The sequence below is a fragment of the Prenolepis imparis genome, unplaced genomic scaffold (assembly GCF_030444845.1).
Source record: "Prenolepis imparis isolate NDT839.2.m4 unplaced genomic scaffold, iyPreImpa1.0 SCAF_6, whole genome shotgun sequence".
Taxonomy (NCBI): Eukaryota; Metazoa; Arthropoda; class Insecta; order Hymenoptera; family Formicidae; genus Prenolepis; species Prenolepis imparis.
This window is the reverse complement of record NW_028141164.1, coordinates 14309741-14324760: the sequence shown is the minus strand read 5'-3', so window position 1 is coordinate 14324760 and position 15020 is coordinate 14309741. Positions and strand designations below refer to the sequence as shown.

At 29.1% G+C, this 15020-nt stretch overlaps 2 protein-coding genes across 10 annotated transcripts in view; one reads left to right on the top strand and one right to left on the bottom strand.

The window, feature by feature from the left end:
• The window catches only part of LOC145937040 (14 kDa phosphohistidine phosphatase), a 137302-nt gene that overhangs the window by 47818 nt on the left and 74464 nt on the right, over positions 1-15020 (top strand). The gene's annotated exons all lie outside the window — the stretch shown is intronic.
• LOC145937038 (phosrestin-2) overlaps positions 1-15020 on the bottom strand; it is a 109478-nt gene that overhangs the window by 43092 nt on the left and 51366 nt on the right. For all 9 annotated transcript variants that reach the window (XM_083039799.1, XM_083039800.1, XM_083039801.1 and 6 more), the window contains 2 exons: positions 8369-8504; positions 6083-6232 (listed from right to left, as the gene is read on the bottom strand). In XM_083039799.1, coding sequence (XP_082895925.1) covers positions 6083-6232; positions 8369-8504 — 286 coding nt within the window. The remainder of the gene's footprint in view (positions 1-6082; positions 6233-8368; positions 8505-15020) is intronic.

Genomic DNA, 15020 nt, shown 5'->3' with positions numbered 1-15020 from the left:
TAGCTTGCACAAAACAAAATATAAACTGATAATTTTTTGTTTATATTCTTTATTGCCCATTTATTTTATTTTTTTACCGTAAACTATTGTTTACATTCATTAAGCAAGAAATTTGTGAGATATGAGAGATTTAAGAGACCGCATTAGGTAATCCTCGCCTATAATAAAGATGTATATAATCGATTTTATAGCCAGGGAAACTATTGGGTTGTTCGGAAAGTCATTTCGTTTTTTTTGCATGAAAATGAAAGATGAAAAGAACGAAATAACTTTCCGAACAACCCAATAATTTATTATTTTATTGTTTTCTTACGACACACTTAGATAATAACAATATCTTCTAGTAATAAAAGATATTTTTGGATTTGATTATATTCGATGTTCTGTCTCGTCCAAAATATATACATTGCTTACAAAATTGCGAGACTATATATCATAATATTAAAAATATTGTGCTTGAAATTTTATTGTCATATTGCCTGTTACGTCCTGCAGATTTCACGAATCTTTTTTTTACTCAAGATCATATCTAACATTAATAGAAACGTAAGTTTAAGAAATAAATTAAGAAACATCCGTTAGGCAAGGTGCGATCATCTTGAAACAATTCTCAACAATAAAAAGGAAATGTCTTAACAATAACACGACTCGAGAATAAGAGTTGCCTTAAAAACCAAAATTATCGCGTCATACAAGAAAGAATCAGAGAAAAAAATAGAACTATAATCATCCGGTAAAAATAAGGCTCGGCGACAATTGCTTTTTCTGTGAAATTTACAGAGCAGGAACGGAAACTCTTATCTCTTATCTTCCCTGTGAAAATTGTCACAGGAACTAAAACAATAGTAAATCAGAAAGATGATTGTGTCTCTTAGTGAGAAATGTCGATTCAACACCACAGGTGAATCCCATCCTCGCGCGCTATTTGGATCGCGAGAGGAAACTCGAGCGTTAAAACTCTCCATTGGCTTTAAAAACTATGGCCCATATCCCTTTTATCGATAAAAGAAGATCCAGAATATGGGCCTAAATCTTCAAATAAAAGCCTCAACCAGAGACCTTACAAATCTTTCCTTTTTTCAAAAGGACGCTTTCTTATCCTAAGAAGGCGTCCTTTAAAAGCTTTGATTTGTTAAAAATCTGATTATCCAATGGAGAGGAGGAGCAAAAGATTATAATACGTGGGAACATCTTCCGAGACACTCTGTTATCGCACACAATAAGTGGTAAGTTTCGTCTATATCTATTTAATTTTATTTTGCCGGAAGAGTTCTTGGATTCGGTGAGTTCTATTTAAAGTTGTTGCACAATTTCTCTAAAATTAATTCCTTGTAAAATTTCCTCGTTAACGATTATAAACTTTGTATCCTCCTCATTTTCCAAAAAAGCCGCTCTGGATTTCCTGCATCTCTGCAGATTTGCGACTTTTTCTTTTTCTAAAAAAGCCATTCTAGGTTTCCTGCATCTTTGCAGCGCATACTCGTGACTTTTCTTTGTCTCTTACCTTAAGCTTTTTATATATGTATATGGGTCATTTCACGTCAAATCGGTTACTCCTCTGCTCAAAATTGTATTGAAGTAAATCCAACTTGTGAGATGCCAAAATTTAGCTTGAAGCTTCTAGTCGGAGGGTCAGACTGTTTTCAATATGTTTTTCACACTATTGCACCAACTTCTTTATTCTAGTAGAAAAAAATGTTTTTAGTTGTGCCTTCAGCCAGGAATGCACCACTTCTTTGATCTTGTCATCATTCTCAAATCTTCGTCCTCTCAAAGCGTCCTTCAGGAGTTCAAACATATAATAATAATCAGAGGGAGCAAGGTCAGAACTGTATGAGAGCTGGAAAATCAAAGAAGCGGTGCATTCCTGACTGCAGACATAACCAAAAACATTTTTTTAATGGAATAAAGAAGTTAGTAAAACGATGTAAAAAGTGTATTGAAAAGCAGGGTGATTATGTAGAAAAATGACATCATTTGTATCTCTAATTGAATTATACAGGGTGTCTCAGACCACCCGTATCACCCTATTATATCAAAAACTGAGCGCGGCAGACAAAAATGTTTCAGACAAAAGTTATAGGGCTTCAAGTAATGCATTACATAGTAATATTAGTATGACCTTGAAGAGTGTTGTCAAGGTCATATAAAAATGACCTTGAAATTTTTAAATGGAAGTACCTATATTTCATTCCATATTCTTGTAGCTTATCTCGAGAGCTTTTCAAAACACTATATGTAAGTCTCTTTTTATTAAGTAGTTTTCGAGTTATGGAGCTTGAAAGTTACAGTACCGCCGGCGTTAGCATTACTCAAAGTCTACCGCGCGGAGGTTGCCCGGTCGGATTTACATTTCTTTTGTATGTGCGCGCGCGTATGTCTGTGTGTCTGTGTGTGTGTGTGTGTGTAAATGTATGGCTAGATGCTACATGTGATTAGGCCTGATGTTCGAAATGTTTACCGTTTACTTCAATACAAGCACGTATTCTTTTCTTGAAATTATTTGTTGCATAAAGAATTTCATCGGCATCTAAAGAACGAATAGCGTCGCGTATTCTATGAATCATATTATCTCTTGTCGTTGGGGGTCGCAGTATACCAAATCTTTTACTCTTCCCCACAAATAGTAATCGAGAACACTGAGGTCCGGTGATCGTGCTGGCCAATGATGTGGGCCATATTTGCCTATCCATTTGTTTGGAAACATATTGTTCAATCGTTGACGAGCAACTATAGATGTATGCGCTGGGCATCCATCTTGCTGAAAAAACCCTTTTTTGGCGTAATTGTAGAGGAATATTTTCAAGCAAAAGCGGAAGATTATTTTCAATGAAATTGGCATATCGAGCACCGTTTAAGTCCTCTTCAAAGAAAAACGGCCCAACGACATGTTTTTCAATAATTCCGCACCAAACATTGACTTTCCAAACATGTTGATGGTCAATTTCTCGGAACCAATGAGGATTTTCTTGTGCCCAATAACGACAGTTCCAAGTATTTACAGACCCGTCACTTTTAAATGTGCTTTCATCAGAAAATAAAATTTTCTGAAAGTTTTGTGGTTGTTGACGTATCCAATTGCAAAATTCAAGTCTGTTTCTAAAATCGACAATCGTCAATGCTTGGTGAAGACTCATCCTGTACGGATGCAGCTTGTTTTCATGAAAAATCCGGTGGATCGTGGCACGACTAATACCAGAATCTCTTTCTCTACGCCTTAATGAATCGTGGGGATACAATTGAGCAGATGCAAGAATTTCTGGCGTCCTTTCCTCTATAACTGGGCGTCGAATTTGTCTACCTTTATTGTGATCAGGTTGAATAATGCCTTTATTAATAATTCGTTTACTTAAGCGAGAAAAAACATTGTATGAGTGAGGAACGCGATCTGGGTATCGTTCTCGCCACAATCTTGCAGCTGCTCTAAATTGACCACCACATTCACCTAAAATAAGCATCATATCCGAAGCTTCTGCGTTTGAATACTACATAGCTGATTAATGAGAATTTCGTTACGTGCTTTTCTGCAAGAGAAGATCATTTTTCTTCGCTGGAGAGCCTGTTAATAATTCCGCTTAAGTGAATTTTATGTACGGATTAATTGTTACGCCATGCGCCGCCTAGCGGTGCTTTTTGCCGATAAAATTCTTTATGCAACAAATAATTTCAAGAAAAGAATACGTGCTTGTATTGAAGTAAACGGTAAACATTTCGAACATCAGGCCTAATCACATGTAACATCTAGCCATACATTTACACACACACACACACAGACACACAGACATACGCGCGCGCACATACAAAAGAAATGTAAATCCGACCGGGCAACCTCCGCGCGGTAGACTTTGAGTAATGCTAACGCCGGCGGTACTGTAACTTTCAAGCTCCATAACTCGAAAACTACTTAATAAAAAGAGACTTACATATAGTGTTTTGAAAAGCTCTCGAGATAAGCTACAAGAATATGGAATGAAATATAGGTACTGCCATTTAAAAATTTCAAGGTCATTTTTATATGACCTTGACAACACTCTTCAAGGTCATACTAATATTACTATGTAATGCATTACTTGAAGCCCTACAACTTTTGTCTGAAACATTTTTGTCTGCCGCGCTCAGTTTTCGATATAATAGGGTGATACGGGTGGTCTGAGACACCCTGTATATCTCAAAATATTTTTTTTAATTTGCCGTTACTTTTTAAACACCTTTGTATATGTGCGAAATTCTTTTATCTAAAAATAAACACCGAATCCAAGAACTGCTTCCCGTAAAAAACTGTCATTTATTCCGTTTTTTAATGGAAAACAAGCAAATTTCCTGAGGCGTCATCAAACGCTCGCGGAATCATCGGAATCGAAGCCTCAATCAAGAGGTTTTGTGCGCAAGCGGTCGACAAATTAGAATTTAACGAAACCGATTTACATAACAATACTTCGCGTACTAAAAATATCAATAATAATTATTTTTGATTATATGATTATAATCATAATCAATATATGATTATAATCATAACCTAAAAGATATATAACAAATATACGCACAGCTCCTCATAATCCGCAATTTTTCCCCTATTTGCTCCTCCCTCTTCTTCTTCATAATCTCAATCTCTGAGGAGTCCTCCTTCTTTCTCTCTACCTCTTAATATAGAGAAATTCGAGGTATAATAACCAGTAAGCGAGTAAATTCACGTCATATATTGACGACGATTTCATTAGAAGAGTGATAAACTCTTTTCTTCATGATATAGACAACTGTCAATTGCGCGAATATCCGTTCCGATTGATGACCTCCGAACCAATGTAACATTCACAGAACCAGATACACACACATACACTTAAGAAAATAAACAGGTTTCTATGTAAATACACGTTTTCGTACAATTTAAGATCGAATTTGTAGAGTTAGAATAAATTAATTTTATATGAATATTATTAACGGATCCGCTTTCATTTTCTTCTTTGTCGAGATCGTTTTAACTTACTTAGTTGGCAGGCAATTCATTCGTTGGTCCTTTTTTGATAAAAGAAATCAATATTTATTATATAGGTATCATCCTATATAATAAACATTTATATTTTTTATCAAAAAGGGGCCAACGAACGAACTACCTGCCGACTAAATTAAAGCGATCTCGGAAAAGGAGGAAATGAGAACGGGTCCGTAAAACAATCTTTCCGGTTGTTGATTTGCTCGAGGGCCTTGGTACGCACCATCAAACGTTACTGCGAGACAAGTGTTACGTTCTTCGTTGACTTTTCTTTCCACAAGTCGGGACGTAACAGCCAATTCAACGTTTATATTTATTTCTCTATTCAATGTACAAGTGACGATATTATTGTAATTATTATATTATTAAAAAAGAATGAATTAATTAATTATCAAGTTTTACATATTTTCTAATATGTATTTTTATTGCGATATTTAATACGAGAAGATAATACTTATACTGTAAACTCTAAATTCTTGAAATATCGAGTCAATATTTCACGTTGTGCAGTTAAGACATGTTATGTATATACATATACATATATTTACTCTTAAGGATTATGTGAGTTTCAACACGTATATGAATAGCATCTACTAAATATATATGTTGAACTAATTTATGAATTTGTTTTTTCATATATAAAATATTTTATAATGGTTATTTCTATGGTTATATCCAGTTTTATATAACGAAAGTGTCAAAATTGACTTTATCTGTATATCTTTAGATTCCTATTTTTTAAATTTAATCGCCAAAAATTATTTTTAAAATCTCTTTAAAATTCTTTTTAAAATGTTTCTAGAATTTTTTTAGAGAAACGTCAGAATTTTCTATTATATTGAAATTTTAAGAGTTCGAGAAGGGTGCTAACTTTATAGAGAGATATCTCTATAAGTCCATTAATGTTTACTCGCGAAAATCTTAAAACGAGATTTTATAGAATGCACATTGCTAAGTGATAAATTTAATAAAATTTATTTGAATTTTAGAAATAATGTTTAATAAAAATACAATAATACTTTCAAAAAATATCACGGATATATTAATCTATAACATTAATGTTTTATTTTATTATAAATTTTGGTTACCAACCTGTAATGGTGTACTTTCCTGATGATCAGATCCTGCATATGGTGGATATAATTGGGCCAAACACATGACTGCTTCGTTGCAAAATTTTAGACCCATTACTTCTTCGTCTTCTCTTCCGTAGCGGAAAGTCAGCGTAACTTGACCAAACACCTGCAAAAACAATTCAACTTAATATTTAATATATATAATGATCTATAGTGATACAGCGGAGTACACATAAATTTTATTTTAATACAAAAATATATTTTTATCTATTTATAAAAGTATCTTGCAAATCTTAATTATCACGAAATATTATTAAATTATATATACAGATATCTTATAATCTATTAATCTTGTAAAAAGTAACTAAAATAAGTAAGTTTTGCTAAGATTTTTTAAACAAATGCAATATTTGAATGTTGTAGTATTTTATTTATTTTATAGTTAGTGTATCTTTTCTTTTTATTTTTCTTTCCTTTTTTCCTGCAATCTAATAATTAGAAATTATAATTCGCGATTTGCGAACGAATTTTAATTATGTTCGATTGAATAAAATATAAGGAAACTTTATATTTAATAACAGCAAATAAACAAAGTGAATCACTTAATTTGGCGATTTTCAATAAATCGTACAATACTTCTGCTATGTAAAAAAATTGTACAAAAAAATTGCATGGTATCAAAAGGGGCATATTGTATAATAGTCATTTTTCTTAATTATAAAACATTAACATATAGTTGTTAAGAAAAAATGTAGCTGTTAGTTGCAAACTACATACTTTTTTCTTAAAAATAATTATGTTTTTTTACGCTAATTGATTTTTCTCATTATTTTGTGCATAAAAGTATTGAGATAAGATCATCAAAAAACAAATATTTTACGAGATGTTTCATAATTTATGTAAAATTATGTCAAATATTAAAGTATAAAAAATAAATCTTGTAAACTATTAAATTTCAGGTCATCTTTAAGTTATAAAGTTATAAATAACTTTTCATGCCGAATATTGCGAAGAATCGATTTATATAAAAAAATAGTGTGGTTCCATTAAAAAAATTCAAAGTAATCTTTATATTTCGATAAAAAAAGAAGGTAGCAAAAAAATATTTAACTATTGCACAATATCTCCCTTAACACTATGCAACTTTTATTTAAATAATTTTTTTACTTATAGGAAATATTGTACGATTTAATCAAGATCATCTCAAGTTAGATGATATTTTACATTATTTATTGAATAAGTGTTTAGCACACTCTATTATTTACAAATTCAAAAAATTCTTTTGGTCACTAAACTTTCAAGATTGAATACATATTTCGACAGTCTTTTTAGAAATATACCAAATTTGTAAGAATGTTTTACAATTTCGAAGACAAATTTTTGTTGCCGAAATAGATTATATAATTTGTTGCGGATCAATCTCAATCGGTATTGATGAATTAATGGCGCTATCTCTCTATCAGCTCAAATTTGTAATTGATAGAGGGCACTAGAAGGCTTTTAGCAAAACGAGGTTATATCGGAATTTTGGAAAATATGACGGTGGCGTACTCTGTAATTGATTCAATCATATCATTCACAGTTCATAGCATACGCCGATTCGTGATCTGTTATCACGTGATATACAGCTCTGTCATCCTAAAGAAATCCGTCTGTCATGAATCGTGTTCGTTGAACGTTCATTATCTGATTAGACATCTGTTTACATTTAATCCGTTAACGAAATCCTTTAGTCTCTGTAAGCTCTCGTTAATGCAATCGTAGGATTTTCTTGTCATTGACTACTGTATTAGCGATCTTCCACTGATATCAGCTTCATTGTCTATTCGGATGGGTTGCAATTGTTCAATTCTAATCTCGTTCTCTATTATAGTATATGACTTTTATAGCTATTGCATCATCAAATTAATAAGTCACGTTCTAACTCGTGGAGTTACATTCTCGATGATGTGATTGCTCGCTCTTTTGTTTCGTCATCAAGCTGTATGCTACTCTGCATAAATGTTATCATTTATACGCGACGATCGATTGGAAACACGATGAAACTGAAGACTCTAATAAAGATAAATTGAATCGTATCCGCTTTCTTTAATCATCACTTAATTACATCATTATCCTACGTATGGTCGAGATCGATCCGGCGTATTCTCGCACAATTTGTAAAAACAGATCTACAGATATTACTATGCATGGCTGTACCTTCTTAGTAAACGTTCTAGCATTGCAATAAAAATAACATTTTTAAAGAAAAATATTTAATAAATATTTAATAATTGTTCATATTGTTTTATATATGCCTTACCCTTTTTTCATGTAAATAGTCGGGATCAACCAAGAGAACACCTTGGAGTTTGTCGATTTTGGCTTCACTGACAATAAGATCTCTACTGGCTAGGTAAAGTGTCAATTTATTATTTGGTGATGATTTCTTGTATACTCTGGAGATCAGAAAATGGTCAATATTAGAGAAATAAAGGGCATATGTAGATATCGAATTGGGTACTATTTTGTAGAATAATAGAATTTGCATTCTACTGTGCAATTCTTCCTCTTTCATTCTATGAAAAAAAAATAATAATAATCCTTAGAATAGAATTAAGTACGTTACAAATTGATTTATTTGATTTATATAGAACTTAAATATTTAATGATATATATAAATTTGTTTATATAAAAACAATGTTTAATATCTGAAGAATGTAATGAGAGACTAATATGATACAATAATACCTCATGATTTCATTTTCTAATAAAACTTCTGGCAAAATAAATTGACTTATAACATCGAGAAAGAAGGTAGTCTACATTTGATTGTTTGACAATCTATTAGTTAATTTATTTTCTGATGGCAGCTCTTTTATTTTTCGATTTTAGAGTTGTTATAATTATTGGAATTTAAAACAGTATATAGAGATTCATTCCGTTGTATTTGATTTATTATTTATCAAACGAGCTATCATTTTATCTGCCTGTTCTACTCGATATCTCAACTACATTTATTTATAATAGCATATCGTCAAATCCGCAATACGTTTACATACATATTGGAAAAATATGATTAAATGCAGTCGATCGCATTATTATTACTAATCAAAATATACTTGTATTTGATTTTGGATCTTTTTCACGAAGCGATAACAATTCTATTATCTCATTATCTCTATTATTTAATACGCGATAATTAACTGCAATTGTTGATTATCAACCAATTTATTCAAATAATCGTTCGTAAACTGTAACTAAAATAAATGGTTTTCGCATATTCTCTTGAAATTCGTTCTTAATAATATGCATTTGCTTCACACATACAATCGGTTCATTATATTTAATTATATTTGATTAACTATATTTAACATATAACATTTGTAATAAAATTCACCATAATAAATTTAATAACTTATTACTTATTGTTAGTTATATATATTTTAGTTATCAGGCTTATAATGATTATAGTTACAACGTTTATCTCGAACGCCATTACGATTAATTAACCTCATTATGTTTGCATGAATGTGCATTCAAAAACGGCAAAAAGGTTATAATTAACTTAATAAGTTTCTGCTAACCAGACATTGAATCTAAATAAAATCTAAGTAACGAATCGTGTATTGCATATTGCGTCTTAAATTTTTATCATTTTAATTTTTAATATTTTTGTTTTAACACAATGATTTTTTTGGAATAGAAAATAAAAATTTTGAAAGATGAATTAAAAAATCAAGAACTTTATTTGTTAAAGTCTGTTTAAAATTGTTTTCTGTAATTATTGATAGAGATACTGATAAAATTAAGAAGTTAACAGCTTTGATCGATATATTAATAAATGCGAGTGAAATATACACTGTATATGTATATGAATCATGTAATTTTAAAACAACACAAGCACGCAACTATTTTTTCGAAATAAATGTTATAACATAATTTTGTTCTTTGAGCTTAAGGGGATCCCTCGCGACTGTTTTCTTACCGACGAAGCACTATTTTCGTACTTCTAGTCTCTCGTTGCATTGATTTGACAGAATTAAAATTGCTTCTTTACGATTGCGCAATACATACATCAATGATCTCAGCGAACTTTGATTTCATATGAAAAATGAGAAATAATTACAAAATTATAGTTTTCGTTACCTCTCAGCTGTCATTCTAGCTGTCAACTCGTCATAATACGTGCTTTGTATAATAAATATACATTTTGTATGAATAAAAAGGCAAGTTCCTTGGGATTGAGATGCACGAAAGAAAGCACTGTTATCCTTTAAATCTGAATTAGAAGCCTAATATAGAAGTATAACTTGAACTACGATTCGTACGTATGTGTGCGTGCGTTGTAGGTGTAGTGGAGCAAAAAAACAGCAGTTATTATTTCTCAAATATTCAGATAGAGAACGTTATAAATTTTCACGTGCGCTGTTGCCACATGGATCATTATTTTGTTTATAGATAAGAATCGCGACACACTCAATATTCATGTATATATTATAATGTCGTTGAAAGCAAGAACGCGAGAAGGAATAGAAAGCAAACAAAAATTATTAATAAATATTTATATATATATATATATATAAATATATAAATATATATATAAATATATAAATATATATATAAATATATAAATTATATATATATATATATATTATATATATATTTATATCAATAAGATTATAAAATGTATTCAATAACAAGATTAATTGACTAGTTACAATAATATAATAATAGTACAGATATAGTATTTATGGAGAAGAAACATTCTTTAAAATTTATACATTTATCTTATTTATATATCTTATAAATAAAACAAATCTTACAACTGTACTGTTGATATAAATAGATTAATTATTCAAAATATTATATTTTTATGTATTATCAATAATATTACTTATATATTTTTATTAATATTATCGCAGATCTTTTGATGTATGTATTATTATGAAATTGTACATTTTCTTGTAATTCCATGTATTATTGCGTAATAGTGTCTGATTAAAAATATTTTATTATATTATATGTAATACTATTTTCACAATTAGAGTTTATAAAAATTATCACTCTTATGCTATTGTAACTAGTCAAATCTTATATATATATATATATATATATATATATATATATGTTCTTATTTGTAGGGATGTGCCGGATATCCGGTAAATATCCGGTATCCGGATATCCAGCTATTTTTTTATTTATTTAGAATTATCCGGCTATTCAACCTATTCGACCATTTTCCACAATCTGATGATTCAAAATAAATAATAAATATAAAATCGTATACCGTATAAAACGTATTGATAAAAGTATTTATTTAGTTAAATTGACCAAAAATTTGATGAAATATAGGTTACCAAAATATTTCATCTAACTTTTGGCCATCTAACAATAAATACTTTTATTAATTAATTTATTGTATATCTTTATACAGGGTAGTTTTTGTAACGGTCGCCACAATTTTTTAGACGTTCCCGACAGTTTAAAAAAAAGTTTATATAGTAAAAATTTATCTGCTTTACACAAATTATAACATGCAATAAAAAAAATTTTAAAGAAAAATTTCTTTATAAAAAATGTCATTTTTAATTTTTTAAATGGAACCACCATCTTTTTTTTAAATATAAATCGATTCCTCACAATATTCTGCATAAAAAGTTATAAGAGTAGGATGGCCAAAAAGTGAATAGTTTACGAGATACTTTTTGACATAATCTTACATATAAATTATGAAATACCTCGTAAAATATTTATTTTTCGTTGATCATACCTTTACTTTTATGCACAAAAGAATGACAAAAATTGATTGGTGTAAAGAAAACATATAGTTTGTAAGAAAAAATATGTAATTTACAACTAACAGCTACATATATTTTTCCTTCTACGTGTTTTCTTCATATCAATCGATTCCTTTCATTATTTTGTGCATAAAAGTAAAAGTATATAAGATCAACAAAAAATGAATATTTTACGAGATATTTTATAATTTATTAAGATTATGTCAAATTGTATAAAATATATCGTAAACTATTCACTTTTTAACCATCCTACCCTTATAACTTTTTATGCAGAATATTGTGAGGAATCGATTTATATAAAAAAAATATGGTGGTTTTATTTAAAAAATTCAAAGTTACAATTTTTATAAAAAAATTTTTCTTAACAATTTTTTTATTGCACGTTATAGCTTGCGTAAAGCAGAAAAATTTTTACTATATATAAACTTTTTTTAAATTGTCGGAAACGTCTAAAAAATCGTGGCAACCGTTACAAGAACCATTCTGTATAAAGATATACAATAAATTAAATAATAAAAGTATTTAGTGTTAGATGGCCAAAAGTTAGATGAAATATCATCTTGATGATCTATATTTCACCAAATTTTTGGTCAATCTAACTAAATAAATACTTTTATCAATACGTTTTATACGGTTATATGCAGATTGTGGAAAATGGCCAAATAGATTGATTAGCCAGATAATTACCGGATAGATAAAAAAGTAGTCGGTTAGGCCGGATACCGGATATTTACTTGATATGTGGCATCCCTATAAATAAGTACATATATAAGATTTGACTAGTTACAATAGCATAAGAGTGATCATTTTTATAAACTCTAATTGTAAAAATAATATTATATAATATAATAAAATATTTTTAATCAGACACTATCACGCAATAATATATGGAATTACAAGAAAATGTACAATTTCATAATAATACATCAAAAGATCTGTAATAATATTAATAAAAATACACTCCGCAAAATAATTAAGGGATCAAAATAAATTGTCTAAAAAATAGGCAAATTTTAAATAGCTGTAACTTTGTTTCAAAAAATGAGAATTTAAATTCTATATAAAAAAGGGTTTCAAAGCTTGAAATCTCTACTCGAAAGGTCACAGCTGTTTATCATTTTCTTAAATTGTGGTATTTTTTATATACAGAAAACGACGAACTTAACAAAATGGAAAATTTTCTTTTCACTTTGTAGACGTGTCGCATCACAAAAAAATTTGAAAAAATGTTTTGATTTTTTCACGTAGCCTGAAGTTTTCCCTGCAAAATCGTATTTTAAAATTTAAATTTTGATTTTTCCTTATAAAGTTATCGAGAATTGAAGAGAAAGTAGTGATTTTCACTTTGATCGTTCATAACTCCGTTAAAAATCATTGTACAGCAATTTTAAAACTGAATTCTTAAAGCTGAATCTTTATGCTCTATAGTATGATATAGTGGCCGAATTTTTTTAACTCGTGAACTTTTTTACAAATAGGTAAAAATAACAAAAAATTTCGCGAGTTTTCTCTTTTTTGTTTAAATTTCGAAAAAAATTACGCAAGGTGACTAAAAAAATTTTAGGGACTTAAATTTTTATGTCTTATAGTACCCCTTTGACGAAAAATTATAGACTTGCTGTGATAATTTCTTTATAGTGATCCATATGTTTAAAATGATCGATGCGTACAATATGTTAAAAAAACTTGATTTGCTTTGATAAAAAATTTAAAAAAGTAAAATCTGTGGCAAAACAATTTTTTCTCCACTTTCTAACATAATTTTTTAACTTGCTTCAACATAAAATTTAGAAAATTTAAAATTGCATATTATTTTCAAAATTACCACCGACATCAGCTTCATCCAAAGCGCAAATCCAATCGTACAACCTCTACATGGTGAACTTTGGGTGAAGCTGATGTCGGTGGTAATTTTGGAAATAATATGCAACTATAAAATTTCTAAATTTTACGTTGAGGCAAGTTATAAAGTTATGTTAGAAAGTGGAGAAAAGATTTTTGCCACAGATTTTACTTTTTTAATTTTTTATCAAAGTAAATCAAGTTTTTTAAACATATTGTACGCATCGATCATATTGAACATACGGATCACTATAAAGAAATTATCACAGCAAGTTTGTGATTTTTCGTAAAATTTGGGGTACTAAGAGACATAATATTAAGTCCATAAAATTTATTTAGTCACCTTGCGTAATTTTTTTCGAAATTTAAACAAAAAAGAGAAAACTCGCGAAATTTTTTGTTATTTTTACCTATTTGTAAAAAAGTTCACGAGTTAAAAAAATTCGGCCACTATATCATACTATAGAGCATAAAGATTCAGCTTTAAGAATTCAGTTTTAAAATTGCTGTACAATGATTTTTAACGGAGTTATGAACGATCAAAGTAAAAATGACCACTTTCTCTTCAATTCTCGATAACTTTATAAGGAAAAATCGAAATTAAAATTTTAAAAAACAATTTTGCAGGGAAAATTTCAAGCCGTGAAAAAGTCAAAAAATTTTTTCAAATTTTTTTGTGCATGCAACACGTCTACAAAGTGAGAAGAAAATTTTCCATTTTGTTAAGTTCGTCGTTTTCTGTATATAAAAAATACCAGAATTGAAGAAAGTGAAAAATGTGTGTCCTTTCGAAAGTAGAGATTTTAAGAAACCCTTTTTTAGAATTTAAATTCTCATTTTTTGAAACAAAGTTACAGCTATATAAAATTTGCCTATTTTTGTAGCCAATTTTTTTTGATCCCTGAATTACTTTGCGGAGTGTATATTATAGGTAATATTATTGCTAATAGGTAAAAATATATTAATATAATCGATTTATATTGACAATTATTAAAGATTTGTTTTATTTATAAGATGTAAATAAAAAGAAATGTATAAATTTTAAAGAATGTTTCTTCTCGCCATAAATACTGTATATCTGTACTATTATTGTAACTAGTCAATCAATCTTGTTGTTGAATATTTTTTATAATCTTATTATAATCTGATTATTATCTTATATATACTATATGTATATATATGTGTATATATATATGTATATATATACCGGATGTCCCATTTTAAAGGACCCACTCAAATATCTCAGAAACACTGCGTTAAATAAAAAAATGTTTCCTACAAAAGTTGTAGGGTTTCGAGGGGGACATAACATAGTAATATTCATATGACCTT